At 37.8% G+C, this 16,931-nt stretch overlaps 1 protein-coding gene across 1 annotated transcript; it reads left to right on the forward strand.

Annotated features, from left to right (window-relative positions):
- The first annotated feature begins 1,886 nt into the window (after positions 1–1,886).
- Positions 1,887–11,215, forward strand: adssl (adenylosuccinate synthase, like). The gene is made up of 13 exons (XM_067494634.1): positions 1,887–2,266; positions 2,788–2,890; positions 3,291–3,359; positions 4,921–4,971; positions 5,050–5,116; positions 5,264–5,371; positions 6,842–6,923; positions 7,293–7,419; positions 7,512–7,666; positions 8,944–9,068; positions 9,217–9,314; positions 10,085–10,234; positions 10,338–11,215. The coding sequence occupies exons 1-13, from the start codon at positions 2,033–2,035 to the stop codon at positions 10,388–10,390; spliced, it is 1,422 nt and encodes a 473-aa protein (XP_067350735.1). The 5' UTR covers positions 1,887–2,032; the 3' UTR covers positions 10,391–11,215.
- Positions 11,216–16,931: the final 5,716 nt, after the last annotated feature.

Consider the following 16,931-nt stretch of genomic DNA (forward strand, 5'->3'; position numbering starts at 1 on the left):
AGACTATTAGTCCATTAGATCTAAATTCCGACAGAGTCTTAAAAGGCACAAAGGTCTGTGATTTGATGTAAGGTATTTTATATTTACTCTGACAATAAAATGACAAGATTGTGACTGGAGGAAGTTGAGACGTGGTTGAGAAAGCCCAAGCTAAGATCATGTGGGACTTCCAGATTCAAATCAAACTGGCCAACCAACCACACATGGTAAGAAGGAAGTCAAGACGCTTGAGAAATACCAAGGGCTGAAAGAAGAGTTAGAAAAAATGTGGAAGGTGAAGGCACAAGTGGTGCCCTTGGTCCTACCGGTCAGGGTAGATGATTGCCTACCCTGAGTCTGGCTCTGCTGGAGGGATTTCTTCCATGAAAGGGAGTTTTTCCTCTCCACTGTTGCCTGGTGATTGCTCTAGGGGGTTGTTGGGTTTTCTATATGTCTATTTCTCTATCTATATCTATCTTTATATTCTTGACTTTATTATGTAAAGTGCGTAGAGATTAATTTGTTGCTTGCCTCCTCCCATGCATGCATTATAATTATATGTATTATAAATAAAGAATATATTAGCAAAAGAAAAAACAGGCTAGACTGAGTAAGAGTTAATCTTATTATAAAATGAAATGTTGTCAAACTCCTAATCAAAATCTACAGCTTGTGCATGCAGCAGGAGGAGGCCCGGATGTCAATAAAAGCGGTTTGAAGGGTGTCTGACACAATTTGAGGACGCTATTGTAATAAAAATCTTCAACACCTTATCAGTACACATTGCATGTTTTATCCAAAAAACAGGGCATGTACATGTACTGAGTGGATAAGTATAAAGTTGATCTGGAATATCTTGAAGTTTAACAAGCCACTGGGTCCTTTTGTGTGCTATTTATCTGAAATCTGAAGATTGTGAATGTAGTAGGAGGAGGCCCTTATGAAAAAACTGTTTTTACATATCTTAGACAAAAAGTGTCAAAACTATTAAGAGAAAACAGGTAATAATAGCTTATTTGACCAAAATGCATGTTTTTATTCAAAATGTAAGGATTGTGCATGTAATGGGAGGATGCTTAGATGTCAATAAAAGTGGACTTTGAGCTATTGGCAAAAAAAGGTGCAACACCTTATAACTCCATGTTGCATGATTTTATTCCAAAACCAAATTGTTTGTAATGAGTAGACTGAAATGATTACAAGGTTGGTTTGAAATATTTAGAAAACAACACAAAGAAAGGGGGAAATTCTTGTGTCATGAAAAAAACTTTAGTGACCCTGTTGGCCGAGCTGCCTGCACTTTGGAGATGGTCACAAACTTCTGTCAGTGTTTCATTTCCCTGTGAGCCATCAGCTGGTGCAAAGCGTTTTAAAGACCTACGTTTCAAACACGGATCGTGAGGTACAGTACACAACAAATCAGAACATTTGTTGAATTTTACGTTCCACAAATGAGTTTATAACAAAATAATTCCACAGAACACGGTGAGAAACCGTGTGCCCCCACGGTTACACACCGATTTTTCACTATTACCCTTTTGCACACGTTCAGGGGCCTGGAAAAAAAACGGGAGGGTTGCGGCAGGAAGGGCGTCCGGCGTAAAACAGAACCCTGGGCTAAATCAACGCGCGGAGGCTGTGGCGACCCCTGAAAGCCGTTGATTTGATCTTTTTGCCCACGTCCTTCCGTTCGCTGCCGTGACTGAAACAAAAAAAACTCCCTTAAATACTGGTTAGGCAACGTTCAAAGCCAGTCAGCCTCTTAACACTTTAAAGGCAACAATTTCAAAGTCAATTATGTGACGTAATTGATTACGCCATCGATACGCTTCTACATTGCTAAATGTGGCTTCTCTCCCATTGCTGTGGTCAGCGCATATATATATCAGCCCAAACAGATTTATGGTGAGAATAAGTGGAAAGAAAGAAACATATATAAACCGATAAAAGCGGAAACGTTGCCGTGTAGTGGCCAAACAGCAGACGAGCACTTCCTGTGACGCAGCCGAACGCGGTAAAACGATATTCCGGGTTGTGGAAGGAGGGAAGCAGCATGGCATCCGACAGCAACATGGCTAACGTTAACGGACGAGAACCCGTCTCTTTGAACGGGGAGCCGGTCGTTAAACGGCCGCGGGAGAGTGTCGTCCAGGAGTCCTCGTTTGGCACCCCGCAGGAGCCGCAGAACAAAGTGACCGTGGTGCTGGGAGCGCAGTGGGGCGACGAGGGCAAAGGAAAAGTTGTGGATTTGCTCGCGATGGATGCGGACATCGTATGCCGGTGTCAGGTACCTAACAACACCTCCGTCGCATTAACTTCGCATTTTGATTTCAGGCTAACCCTGTGACACAATGTCTTTGTTGGTAAAATAAAATGTACTCTATTTGTAACGTTCGGTAAAAAGTACTGGCCGTCGGCTGAGTTTAAATATTCATGATTGGGTTCCGACGTCAACCACCGTGTCTGACCTCCCGGATGTGGAAGTGCTAACATGAACGTGATGCTAGCAAGGGCTTCCAATCAGTTTGTGGCGACTTTTATCTGCTTTGCCGCAGCGAAATGTGTACTGAACGTAGCAAATGACCTACACGGGCCGATAAACGTTTCCAGTAAAGGTAGCTGACGTTATGTAAGTCACCAACCACCCGCTGTTTGCAGTTAACGCACTGACACTGAGCCGAAAATGTTGATGTTGTAGCCAAATCCACATGTGAAATCTCCCTCTGTTCAACGCACTTTATTTGGCTTCTTTCTTTCTCTTCGCTAGCAAACAGCTTAATACAAGGGTAACGTTTTGCACTGTTTCAGGGAGGAAACAATGCAGGTCACACAGTGGTGGTGGATTCAGTGGAGTACGACTTCCACCTGCTACCCAGTGGGGTACTGAACAAGAAGGCTGTCTCCTTCATCGGTAGGGGACCATCCGCCACTTTTTGCTTCATTTGAAATATTTTTAAGTTGGTGTAAAGATAAAGGTCATAATAAAACAATAAAATATTAGTTCACAGCCTGTTACCAGGGCATACATCAAAGCCACCACAACCAACTTTATCAGCTGTTGTCTCACCTTGTCCTCATGAAAGTGACAGTAAATAAAGTTAATTTGGCCATGAATATGCTTAATGTCTAAATATGAGGTTTGCTGCATTTCTTTATTACTCTTTATAACTTTTTTTTATAAGTTTTTAAGTGATTAGCAATAAAATTGGTTTTGTTATATAAACACAAATCATTAATGGCTTGTTACTTACATGTTATATGTGTATACCGCAGTTTCTAATAGGGATTGTTGAACATGTTTTCCATTACAGGCAACGGAGTGGTGATACATTTACCAGGTCTTTTTGAGGAGGCTTCAAAGAACCTGCAGAAAGGCAAAGGTATTGTTTTCTACACCAAGCAGAGGTATCAGAATGTTCTCTGGCAGTCTGCCCCCCTTTGACATGTCAGAGCAGGAAAGGCACAAGTGAGAATATTTTAATGAATGATGGCTGACATGGTCTTTATTCGTTCAGTGTCACACTCTCAGGGTTTACTGGGACACTTAAAGGAGATTTAACTCTGCCCAGCACTTGCAGGGTTAGCTGGTTTCACTGAACCGGACATGGGCCACCCTGGACAGCTGGTACCACGAAGAAAGTTATTAACTGGCTCTGTGAAGCCTGTGTTTGCCTGTTTGGCTATGAGTGCATTCATGTGAAAGAGGAGATGTTCATTAGATTCACTGTAGCCAGAACCAAAGAGCAGCATAGAGAGGATTACTAACTGGACAGATGTTTCATGTTCTCATTGTATACGCTCTCCATGTTATTCTGAGTTCCAGTGATAAGTGTTAAAGCATAAATATTATCAGGATTTCTTTTGAGCATAAATTCTTTGTGCAATTAAAATACAGTGTTAATCATGATCAGTGTTGAGCTGCAATGCTTTACTGTAAAATAATTTTTCTAGTACTTACAAAAGTTACAAAAATATTTCATTAATAATTTCACAATTAAACCATCCAAACATTAACTTGTTACTGTAGTTGTGTTGTCACCATTTCAAAGATTGAGTTGAAATGCAAAATGTAAAATTCATAGTCATTGTTATTTGCACATGTGACTACTAGCAGCACCATAGGCAGTAAGCTAGTGATGATTATGACAGTGAAATATTTTCATTACTTTAATTTTGTTTGGATGAAACGTGATATTGATTGATATTTGGATACGCCCAACAAAGACGGCTGTGGCTGTGGAGGATGGCTGTAGCCATTCAATGACTAAACAATTACAACTGTATTTTAATTGTTGACAGTAACTACAACAAGCAACAAAGAATTAACAAAGCTTGTGGCTTCATAAGTAATGAATGAAATGTTGCCCATTTCTACTGTTGACTCTCCATCTGTCTTTTGGTGTCCAACCTTATGAAAAAATATTATAATACAAGAAGTTACTTATTACTAGGAGTGAGAAGTAGTAATAATTGTCAACAGAGGGGTAATAATAAGGGGTAATATACTACAATTAGAAGTAACAAGCCCAATACTCATCATCATTAGGCTGTTTTTCTCTCCTTTATTTTTTATTTTTTATTTTTTTTGGAAAATGTTGGTAAACTGTAGTAAGACATAGTTTCAATCACTTTTGTCACTGTCAGTAAATTATTTTATTGGTCAGGGCTTTTGACGGGTTTTGATCTGATCATCTGAAGTTAACGTGCGCTGGTGCAAGTTAGCTGTGCAGCATATGTAACCTTGGTGATTTAGTAAAAGTGATTCAAGTTTGAGTACAGCCAACACATAGCTGTCATGCTTTTACAAAATGCACATCATTATTAGAAGATATGAACAGAAACAAGTATCATTATTCACAACGTACTGGAAACCTACAGCAAGGATGTAATATCTGCTAAGTAGATCAGATTGAAAAGAAACATGGTTTGTGTTTTATACAGGGTTACAAGGATGGGAAGAAAGATTGAAGATTTCTGATCGTGCCCACATTGGTGAGTAAACATTTCCTTATTCTGTGTTCTTAATTGGAAATGTCACGTTAGTTATTGTCCCCCTCTATCCGCCACTAGTGTTTAACTTCCATCAAGCTGTTGATGGAATCCAGGAGCAGCAGCGGCAGCAACAAGAAGGAAAAAAGTAAATCTCTAATTAGTTCAATGCCTACATCTTATTTGTGTATTGCCATGCAGTGGTGTATTACAGTGTAATGTGTACTAAAATGATGTTACCGTGTGGAGACAATATTCTATTAAATAGTTAACTGTGGTTTTGATTGTTGTTTAGTTTGGGAACGACTAAAAAGGGTATCGGCCCTGCATACTCCTCCAAAGCTGCTCGGAATGGTCTGCGAATCTGTGACCTTGTGTCAGATTTCAAGGTTTTTGAAGACAAGTAAGTGTTGTCTTTTTTTTTGTGTGTGTGTGTGTGTGTGTGTATATACACTTTTCATTTATCTGCATTTTATATTACAAATACGACTAAACCAACTCTGTGACCTTAGATTTTAAAGGTGTGTTTTTTTTTTTTTTTTTTTTTTAAGTCAACTAATGTTTTCCAAGCTACTTTATTTACCTTTTATTTTATATTAGTGTTTCCCTGACAGAAGTGCAGGCAAGCTGGGCCAAGTACCAAGTAGATTGGTACATTTTGGTAAATTACTTTTCTTCCCGAATCCTGTTGTTTTTTTGTTTTGTTATTTTTAACTTTTAAATCTCTTTTTAGTTAGATGAGAAAAATAAAACTAGACTTGGCAAGTCCAAAGTAGGTCTTTCAACACGAGAGAGAAAGCGAGAGATTCTAATATTTCTATCACTGCATTACTCAATCTTCCTCTTTGCAACAACAGTGGTAACATTGAAATTGCCTATGTAGTGGGAAATTAGTGCAAACAAAGCCCTAATATAGTAAATTAAAATTTAGACCCTGCATCTTTTTAACGCTATTGCATTATCAATATATGGTTGTCAAAAATCCCATGACACACCTGGACTTCACAACTCCATTTGAAAACAACTGCACTAGACTAACTTTCATATACATGTGGGTTTCCTGATACACACATTTCTCACAGGACGCTACAGCATGTGTTCCTGCCTGTTTGTCTGATAAGGAAATTTGAAATGCACATTTTATCTGACATTGCAGTGTGTTTACTTCAGAGTGCTTATGCCGCTTACAGATGGGGTCTCACTGTAATTCAATAAATTCATAAATATCTTGTATTAAGGAAAATGATCCAAAGCAACATTTTCTTTAAATACAATCTACTTTGGATAATTTGTTTATAATTTAATTTTAGCTTCTGAAACATTTATGTAACAGTAATTGTCACTGTACAAAAGCCACAGTTGTGTTGAAGTGTAATTGTCAGATACAAGAAATGAAGTTATAATATCAGTTGTTAAACATTTTTGGGACATTAGACGTGTAAGGAAACCCCTGGGTTCTTGTGGTGATGGTTGTATGGACTTTAGTGTGTTTGTTTTTCCTCCAAATACTTAAGCCATTAAATCTGCTTTTGTTTTGTCATGTTTATGGTTCTTATGGTGTGCTGGTACAGTATCGCCATAATGTATCACATTGATCAGTTGTGGGGTTTTTATTTATTTATTTTCACAATCACAGATTTTTATTTTTGTTTTGTTTTGTAGACTCTGTACCTTCTCCAGCCAGCAGGCGTCAACATCCAGCTGTTGTACATTTAAAATTTGCTGCCACCCTGCTGCTTTCATGGAAGCATTGATATAGCTGGAATGTCCTGAACATTATAGTTTGATTTTGATGTGTAGCTAATTGGTATAAAGGGGAGCAAACACATAGACTTCAGTGAGCTTGTCTGACACGGGTCCTTCCTATTTGCAGGTTCCGTATGTTGGCAGAACACTTCCTGACCATGTATCCAAACCTTAATGTTGACATTGATGGAGAACTCGAGCAGCTGAAGGTGAGGACATGTTATGAAGTTAGACTCGGGGCTAATGTCTTTACTCGCAGAGGAAAACACAGAGGACATTATGAGACATCACAGTAGAAAAATCACAGCCATAAATGATAAAGTAAATTATTTAACTTCATTTAGTTTCTTTAGTTTTAGTTTCCTTTTTGTTTCTGTTCCATAATTAAACAGCAGTGTAATTGCTGATGTCTTTAGTAACACCTTTGCTTTTCCTGCTATAACAATTTAAAGTCAAATGTAAATAGGTCTATATTTTATATAACATTGATTTACTCAGTGTGTGAAAATGTTACTTAGCACCTCAAACTGCACATTCTGAGATGGCCTATGAATTTGTTGGTGTGACTGTTTTCTAAGGGATATGCTGAGAGACTGCGTCCTCTTGTGACTGATGGTGTGTACTTCATGCACAAAGCTCTTACTGGACCAAGTAAGAAAATCCTGGTGGAAGGGGCCAATGCAGCTCTCTTGGATATTGACTTTGGTGAGCAACAAGAAATTTCTTGAACTAATGATGATGAATGGGTTTTTTTTTCCTCCTTTATTTACCACGTGTTTTTTTTTGTGTGTGCTCAGGAACCTATCCTTTCGTAACGTCTTCTAACTGCACTGTGGGAGGAGTGTGCACCGGCCTTGGCGTGCCTCCATCATATGTAGGCCGAGTATATGGTGTTGTCAAAGCGTACACCACTAGGGTTGGTGTTGGTGCTTTCCCAACAGAGCAAGACAATGTGAGTAAAATGTGATGTTTTTTTTTTAATTGGAGACAAATGTTGACAAATAGAAAACAAATTGCCATTGTGATTAAAGTATCACATTTATCACACCAGCTTTTGAAGTGTTCAGCAGCATCTTGTAAAATAGCCAACATGCTATACTATGTTAAAGATACAGTATCTGTTGTTACTGTTGGATTGTTAAACTCAGCAAAGGATTTTTAAATTGGCCGCAGTGGTAATGGAAATATTTCAGACATAAAACCAATATTAGGAGGAAAGTTAAAACACCAGAAGCAGGAAGAGTGATTGTAGAGAATGTGAATTGTGGTCAGTTAAATGGTCTGTTCGTCTCTGCCTACAACGGTATGTGGTAAGTGCATTGACTTCCCTATATTGAACCATCTCTCTACTTCTATCTGAAAAATGGCTTCACAAAACTTCATTTAGAGAAACCATTCAGATTATGTTATTTTGTTGCTCTCACTTTGGAGGCTGTAATCACGGTCAACCTAGTTTTCCAGAGTGATGTCATCTGGAGGATTTTTTTTCAGCTGTAATTTGCACAAAATTTTGAATTTATACTCTAAACTAAAGCGATATAAAGCCCGTTGAAAATTGGTAGTTTCTCTTAAAATAATAATCAAAAGCAATAGCATTTGGGAAAACTGCACTATTGATGGTGACAAAACTTCCCAACACATGAGTTGATTTTATGCACGTGGTTTATAATTTGTATATTCATAATTTGAGTAAGCAAATGTGAATAGGAATTATGTATAAAAATTACCAGGGTCACCTCAACATTGTGAACAAAAATTACTAAAATAAAATTAAATGGATAAAATTACTGCAGTGCATTTAAAATAGTATCCTTATTCAGGAACTGAAATGGAGGCTTTGTGAGCTTTGAAATTAAATTGTTACAACCAGATTTGAGTATTTTCTCAGCGAATGGTAATAGTAAACATGCGAACAGATTATGTAAAGAGACATAAATTCCAGTAATACAGATTTTCCCATTGTCTAAACAAATTAATAGATCCTCAGTAATTCAAGTACTGAAATTCCTTGCATTATGTAAGGTTTAAAAGATGGACTTCTGGTCAGATACTGTGTAAAGAACACCACTTTAGTAAGGCCCTAGACTAAAAAGAAATATAAACTCCATAATATGTGCACTTTAGAATGTGTGTATTTTGTAATGTATTATTTGCCAAACTCTTTTTTTTTTGTCTTTAAGCTTTGTTTTTGTTTTGTTTTTTGTGCACTTCTTGATCGTTAAATTTTAGGAGACTGGGGCACTGTTACAGTCCAGAGGGAAAGAGTTTGGTGTGACGACAGGAAGGAAGAGGCGTTGTGGTTGGCTGGACCTGATTTTGGTCAGATATGCCCACATGGTCAACGGCTTCTCTGCGTAAGGAACTTTCACACCATTTCAGATTATTAACATCATTCGCTGGTGTAATTACAGTTAAGGCTGTTACTGTGTAGAAAGGGCCTCTATCGTGTGCTGTGATTGTCCATCGTTATCATTTGAACAAAGTGACTTTTTGCCTTTGTAGAATTGCCCTGACAAAGTTGGACATTTTGGACACGCTGCCTGAGATTAAAGTTAGTGTGGCCTACAAGGTTGACGGACAATCTCTACCAAGTTTCCCAGGTAGGTCATCCTGCTAATAATTATTTATATTATGTGCCATTTCTACTTTTCTGATTTTAACACCTGGAAATAGAGGAAAATACTCTTTACATTATTGCATTCAAATTTTCATTGATTATAAATCTCCTATCCAACAGTGAAATTGAAGCAGCAAAGCTGGAATAAGTGCTTGTTAGCTCTGCAGTAGATGACATAAAATCTAATGCCTTAAACACAAGTTACTTATTTACATGAGCTCCTTAAAGAGTTTATTATTTTTTAATTACTAATTAAAAATGAGCTATAGCGAACGTAACTTAACTGGTCTTTAATGTCTGGGTTTACATGGGTCAGCTTTACCAGCAGGAATTGCAACATCGGAGGTTTTTGAAAATCTATTTTGCAGCAGCTCTGAAGGCTCATTATCTTTAACTCTCTGCTTGTGTTGCTAAATGGAGCAGATTGAATTAAGCAAATAAACCAGAGGGTGATAAAACAACTTTTTTGTCTCTGCTCAATATGACACTGCAGTGGCACTCGATCAGCCTGTTCACTCTGATTTATTATTTTTATAGTCAGTGTAGTGGATCTTGTCGTCTAAAGTGTTTCCTGGTTTTCCTGGTCATAGCATATCAGACATTAAAATATGTCATCCTTCCATATAGAGCCTAAATAAATGGTAAAGGAGAGCTGTCAACATGTTTATCATGACTACTCATGATAAATTAGTAAGTGAACAAAAACATAATTTTTTTTACTTTCTCAGTGTTGCTTATCTGCTTCTGTTGCAGCAAACATGGATGTCTTGACGCGGGTGTCAGTCGAGTATGAGACATTGCCTGGCTGGTGCTGCAGTACTGAGGCAGCTCGGAGCTTCGAGGAGCTGCCGTCGCAAGCACAAAATTACATTCGGTTCATCGAGGACTTCTTGCAAGTTCCAGGTTCATAAGGAGACGCTTCTCATTAGTGGACAAACACCAGCCAAATTGTCCTTTACTTTGCCAAACCTGCCAGTAATAATTTTATTTCCCCTCTTTATTTTAGTGAAGTGGGTTGGAGTCGGCAAGTCCAGAGAGAGCATGATCAAGCTGTTTTGATCCCTCGGCCATTTCAACACATGCAAAGTTTGAGGATAACGTCAGGATTTGATGGAGTCATCAGAGAAGTGAAAAATGCTGACTTTACCTTTAAAGAAATACTTCACCAGCAAGGCCGTTTGTGAAAAGTCTAGTTGCTGCTTGTGCATCACATATACAATAATTCTTTATAAATCTAATTTATGCATTCCACATGTTTTCTTTTTTATTAGGATGTTCATTTTTAAAACCTGCTGTAAATGGATTGGTCTTTCTTTTTTTTTTTTTTTTTTTAATTGCCTTCCACAGTAAAGCACGTTTTTTTTGTTTGTTTGTTTTTTTCACATTTGAAGCAAATGACCCCTAATTGACATTTGTTCACTGTGTTGGTTTGATTTTAGATGGACAGATAGAAATCTTTTTATTAAAGAGCATCCTTATAAAACAAGATTATTTTCAGGCTCTGTAAAAATAATTAAAAGCCATCATGTGATCGGTATGATTGTGAACTTTTCTATTGAACAGTTTTAAACCACTTTAAAACATAAATGCATCTCAATTAATAAAGTTGTACCAGTGACTGTGGGAATGAACATTTTTAAATACTCCTGAAGACAAAATCAACATTAAGGAGCTTGAGCTTAGCCTTTTTTTCATATAAATTGAGGAAGAGCAAGTAGGTATGTGTCCACAGGGAGACATTGGTTTTTGTGTAGATGTAAAAGCAAAATGCGTTGAAAAAAATAACTCGGTATGTATTTTTATTTTATTTTTTTGGTTCATTTTGACAACAATTAATACTTACGGAGCTTGCTATTATAAATAAAGGGAAAGTTATAACCTTTAGCATTTATGATTGTCATTTTTATTTATTCATTCATATGGGCCTTTTAATACTTGCGATAATATGGTTTTGAGAAGGTTATTTAACAGTTGTGATGTTGGGGTAAATGTCTTACAAAGCCATTACATTGTCCTGCTCCTTTTTAGTTGTCGCAGTTTCATAGGGTACATTTCCACATTTCTGCTCTTTGCTGTAATATTGAATAGATGCTCACACATTTTCACCTTCATAAAAACCAGTGAGTGACTGTGTGGCTGTAGTTCTCACGTTTCCGTTACGTTTTTCCTCCGCCCAGTAGGCCTGTTTAGAAGGAACCACGGGAAATTTTCATCTTGGAGAAAAATAATGCTTTTTCACGGACAATCGGTTGCTGCCTTCTCACCATCATCTTCAGATACACATTTCAGTCTTGTTCTGTGAGACCTCTTTCTTACTGTATACCCTCCTTAGTCATGTTGACTCCTCTCTAGTTTAAAAGCCTTTCAGGCCCTGGAGGGATCAGATTTAAGTGTAGAGTGGATTCCTTGGCAAATCGATTAGAGGTGAAACTGTGTACTGGAGCTTCTCAGATATTCAGTCTTTCTAAGGTGTTAAATTCCATTACACACACACACACACCACAGGTGTTTTCAGCTGCTCTGGACTCCATAAGTTCAGAATTAAGATGTGGTTGAATGTGTAAAAAGACAGAAAAAAACAAAGAAATCAGAGTCTGCATGTCATTTTATAAGAAATATGACACTATGCCAAATGTTCATTAAGCATCCAGGTGCTGTGGGATGACTGACCTTCCATGTAGCATATTTCCTTATTGGGTACAGTATGTGGTTGTGGGTAAAACATCTCATTTACTATGGGATACATTGTGATGAACTTTAGTAGCAGTGGTATCCTACTCTATTAAGTTTAGTTACATTCTTCGCAAATGTGCAAATAGTTGCTAATTAGCACACTCACATGATGAACAAGGAAAACTATTCACCTAAACATTTACAGATATCTCACTGGTGCTAACACGATCAGTACATTTATAGATTTGCCAGTTATTAGCATAGGAAGGTTTGTTTCAATTGATTGAGTGTGCTTTTGAATTATTAATGCCAGAAGTTTCCTTGGTTACCTCTTCATTCATTTCACTCATAACCAGACAATTGTTTTTGTGCTGCTCTGATCAAATAATTTTTTTTCCTGACATTTTTTTCTACTACTTTAGGTAGAAAGTGCAGCTTCCCCTAAATGAGCAAAGTTGCAGACGTTTGCTAACTAGTCAATTTCCAGTTCAAGAATTCCCTGCATCATCAAAAATGGCAGAAAGTGAGCTTCACAGCAGATGCAAGAAGGCTTAATTGAAAATAAAGTGCTCATAATAGCAGTGTAGCCCCCCCCCCCTCCTACTGCCTGTCCTCCCTCCCTCTCTTTTGTTTTACTACCCGTTCTTTTACTCGTAATTATGAGCACATTATTATCAGGTCAATCAGTCAGAGTTTTTTAGTTGAGTGCAGCTTTTTCTCTTTCTGTTCATGTTTCATAAGATCTACTTCTAAAATCTGCTTTTTCCACTGGATGAACTTCAATTGCTGTATCTACATACTGCAACCGAAACCTAACAACAATTAAAAGGGCACCTGGCGTTTAATCTTTCAACGAGAAGTAAGGATTTCTAAAAAATGTTTAACTTTGCATGGATGAGTGGTTGTGTGACTTTATAGTAGGTAAGATGATATACAGTGCAAGCAAAAATGTACTTATGATGATAATTATTAACATTCAAACTCCAAAATAAGGTCTGCTCTTGTTTCTATTTACATATTTTAACTATGTATTAGTAGGATTTATGCAGTAGGAATGTAAGCGCGTGTGAATGCCAACGGTTACGCTTTTCCTTCAATACGTGACGTGTTTGTTCCACGGCGCTTTCTGTTCAACGCGGCTTTTATTTTTCCTCACAATACATGATCATTTCTCTTGCTGCATTGTGTCATGAATTATGTTGCCAGAGAAATAAGACACCTGTTTCACTGGAGTTGGACTGTGTTCAGTTTTCATAAGAACGGAGAGACAGCAGCTCTCAAACAGATTGAATGCAAAGGGCTAAGTGTATTTAACAGTTTATTTGCTGAGTGCATAAAATAAATCAAATTCTGCTTCTCGGCAAGTACGGATCAAGTATTTGCAGGAAAAAGATGTGTCAAATTCTATCTCACGTACTTATCTGACAACTATATCTAAATACATTACAACACAATGTACAGTACTTTTCTAATTTATTGCTATAATACTATGATACTTGACTGTACCTGCTTGTCAGTTTTACTTTAAACTTAACTGCTCGCTCAGTCGTCCATGCACTTTTAAGACCGTAATTAATTTGTGTCTTACAGTTTCAACATTTGCTTCAAAATACATGTCATACACATTTTTAACTTGTACATTTTTCTGTCATGGAAGCTAAATAATATTTGTGTATCTGGTCATACACGTACTTCTTATTTTGCATTCAACAAACGCACTGCCAAAATGTATGACTGAATGTGAGTTTAGTTTCACTTTATTTGAAGTTTATGTGCTCGTCAAAGTCAGGAGGAGATTTTCCACAAGTGACCAGTCTGCCAATAAGTGTATTTTGTTGACAACTGCGAAAGACTCAGCAGAGAGTTGTGGCGACACAGCAGAACAGCTGCACACACAGTAGTCTTCAACCTCACCATCGAGCACAGCAGCATTAAGCTGATCACTCAGTTTGCTTGAACCTGCTCCTCTATCGTGACCTATCAAGATTTTCCCCAGAAACACGTCACTGTATAGAAAACAGACAAATAACACCAAGCTCATTCAGGCCACTTTCTTTACATTTTCCTCAGTGGCACCACTAGCAGAGGTTCTTTAGCTGTCTTCAAATTTCTCTTGTTGCTAAACTCACAAATCCAGGTTAATCTCACTTACTTCTGTTCAGTTTCTCTCAGTTGTGTCCGTCAGGGACTTCGGCAGGTTACCAGCAGAGTCTCCAGAAATCAGACAGTGTGCCAAGGCAATATATCAGGCTCAGCATGATGAACTGAGTTATTGTTTAGAAAGGAACTTGGACTTGTAATTGGAAGATGTGCAAGTAACTGTACAAGGTCGACCTAAAAGGATTAAACAGTGGTATTCAGACCGTGACCAGCCAACACATAAATCTGTGACTTTTATAATTAGTTACTTTCCACTCCTGGTCAAAATAAACTTTACTAAATATAGATGTGTAGAGTTTACTGGATTACTGGCTGATATTGATATCATCAGCTCAGCTGTGGTTTTCTCCGTACAGTAATACAGACAAAAGCCTTATCTACAAAAGCATTGATTTAAAATATAATCTGTGATGTTAGATCAAGTTACTTTTCTGGTTAATTAGGCCGATCGTTTCATTAAAATCTCATAAAATGTGATATATTGTTCAGTTTTAGTTTTGTGTTTGCAAGTAGTCTACTTGTTTAACTGACCTAGACCTCTGATAGCATTGGTATTATTTTCTTCTCTTGTATTTGAAGGACATTGGTTTTCATTTTTGTATTTCATACTTCCATGGGTGTATTATTGGAGTTGGATGCCAGATCAAAACCCGGTGCCCATTCATTCCTGTAAAAGTTGCACACGGGAAAAATCTTTCTTATTGCAGTCTTTAAAGTTACCTGGAAGGTCCTCAAGCTTCTGCGCATTTTTTTGGTGCATAGAACATGACCCTCCTTCAGCTGTGCCTCGGCTCCCCGCACGTGAAACAACAAAAGAAAATTCCTCTGTTTTTCTGGACTATCCAAAAGATTTTGGACCAAGTGAAACACATTCCAATTCTGTTATTTGTGATGCTCAGAACAATGTATAGCAACTCCTTTTGCAGGGATCCTCTACGGCAAACATGTCTATGTCATGTGGACGTTTTGGGCCGTAGCCCTTCTTCAGTGCGCTCGTTAAAATGGGCTACAGCCTGAAATGTGTGTGCATTCCACAAAACAAGTTTCCCCCAGGATTCCTCGTTTATTCTTTACTCATATGCCTTTCCTGGGGAGTTTGCATTAAACCATACACACTGGACTGAGCATGCATTTCAACTTGCAATACCACTGTTGGCCACTATTTTAAAATTGACTCATTGCCCAGGGCTGAACCTGGGAGGCTGAGTACATCTCTTTAGCCCTTACAGCCCTGGTACTGATGTTGTTAACTCGTCTGCCATTTCACTTTTTTTAATCTCAGCAACATTTGCAAATGTTTACATTCTGACCTACAAAACTAAGATTGCAACAATGTAAACATAGTAGAAAGTCATGCATATAAGATGTTTGTAATACTAAGTACACATTAACTATTAACTTTTTTCAAGGTAATTGATTTGCATGGTTTTAGCAATAAGTCAGATTCTTGAGCAAGTAACAACAAACCCAGCAGCAACGTTGCAGGAAATGTCACATTGGCCAAAGTTAAATAAGTAAGTGTTTAAATAAGTGTTTGGAAGACCATACACAGTACATTTACCATGAAAGGATTTTGTTGTTTTTAATACTGAGTACTCCATACTGATTCAGGAGTACACCTATAAAGTTTTTTTTTAGTTCTGTAAACTAAATTGGAAGTGTACTACACTTGATAAGCATTTGTTAGTACAAAATAAAAATCCTGTTCTAGATTACTTTTTTAGTGTGTGTGTGTGTGTGTGTGGGGGGGGTAATCAGTTAGCAGGCTTTTTTTAAATTATGATTCAGTAATTAGAAATTACAGTGTATCATAAGCCCATTATCACGCTAATGTTAGCATGTAGTGCAAAATCACTATGCTGATGTGCCGCGCTGAAGGTGCTGGTATGGCGAGCTGATCTCATTCTAGACACATCAAACTTTCCTCAAGAATCACTCTGTAACCTGATGATAATCACGTTACTGATATGGATGTAAGTAGAGCAATAAAACTATTAAACTTTGAAACCCTGATTCGGAAATGTGCAGTAGAAATGATCCTGACCCGGCTGGTACTCATGATGTGTGAGATGAAGCATCTGAGAGTTCACCTCAGTCTACTGGATCTGCCAGGGAAACCTTATCCCTGCCCATGTAAACACACAGACTATTTGTACTGCTATGTCTGTGAGGACCTCAGACATAGTACGTTCTCCCTTACCCTTACCCGAGACATCAACCGCTACAGATAAACACCTAACCCAAAGTGTAATTCCAACCCCACCCCTAACCTAATTTAAATCTTGAATCAAAATCGTTGTGTGTTCTCACTTTCAAGGCCTCAAACTGGACCCCACAATAAATAGCCACACAAGCACACACACACACACACACGTACAGTGCAGGAGCAGCAGCAGTTCTGTCAAGCAGCTTGTGAGTAAGATAGGATAGTGAGGTGGGGTGAAGGGTGGCTGAGACGGCTTCCCTCTGCAGAGTCAGCAGTGTAATACCAGTCAGACCTCAATAAATCAGAATAATTGATCCCACAGAGATATTGATAGTTCAAACATATGAATCCGGTAACTACCGTACGCTGCATGTAGCCTAAGCTCAACAATAATTCCCATGATAAAATGACAGAATATAAAAAATTATAATGAAGGACTGAAGCAAATTATGGGGTGTGTTTTGTTTTTGCTGGAAAATTTCACTGCAGCTTACCTGATTATTTCCATCTAAAATCTCATCAGACTGGAGTCTACAGTAGCTTTCTTCATCATCTCCACCT

This window comes from Channa argus, chromosome 24 (assembly GCF_033026475.1).
Source record: "Channa argus isolate prfri chromosome 24, Channa argus male v1.0, whole genome shotgun sequence".
In the NCBI taxonomy this organism is placed as follows: domain Eukaryota; kingdom Metazoa; phylum Chordata; class Actinopteri; order Anabantiformes; family Channidae; genus Channa; species Channa argus.

Coding starts and splice junctions, on each gene's coding strand:
- adssl (XM_067494634.1), top strand. CDS start 2,033: ATGGCATCCGACAGCAACATGGCTAACGTTAACGGACGAGAACCCGTC. Junction 4,972..5,049: donor TTCTGATCGTGCCCACATTG/GTGAGTAAACAT, acceptor ATCCGCCACTAG/TGTTTAACTTCCATCAAGCT. Junction 7,420..7,511: donor TCTCTTGGATATTGACTTTG/GTGAGCAACAAG, acceptor GTGTGTGCTCAG/GAACCTATCCTTTCGTAACG.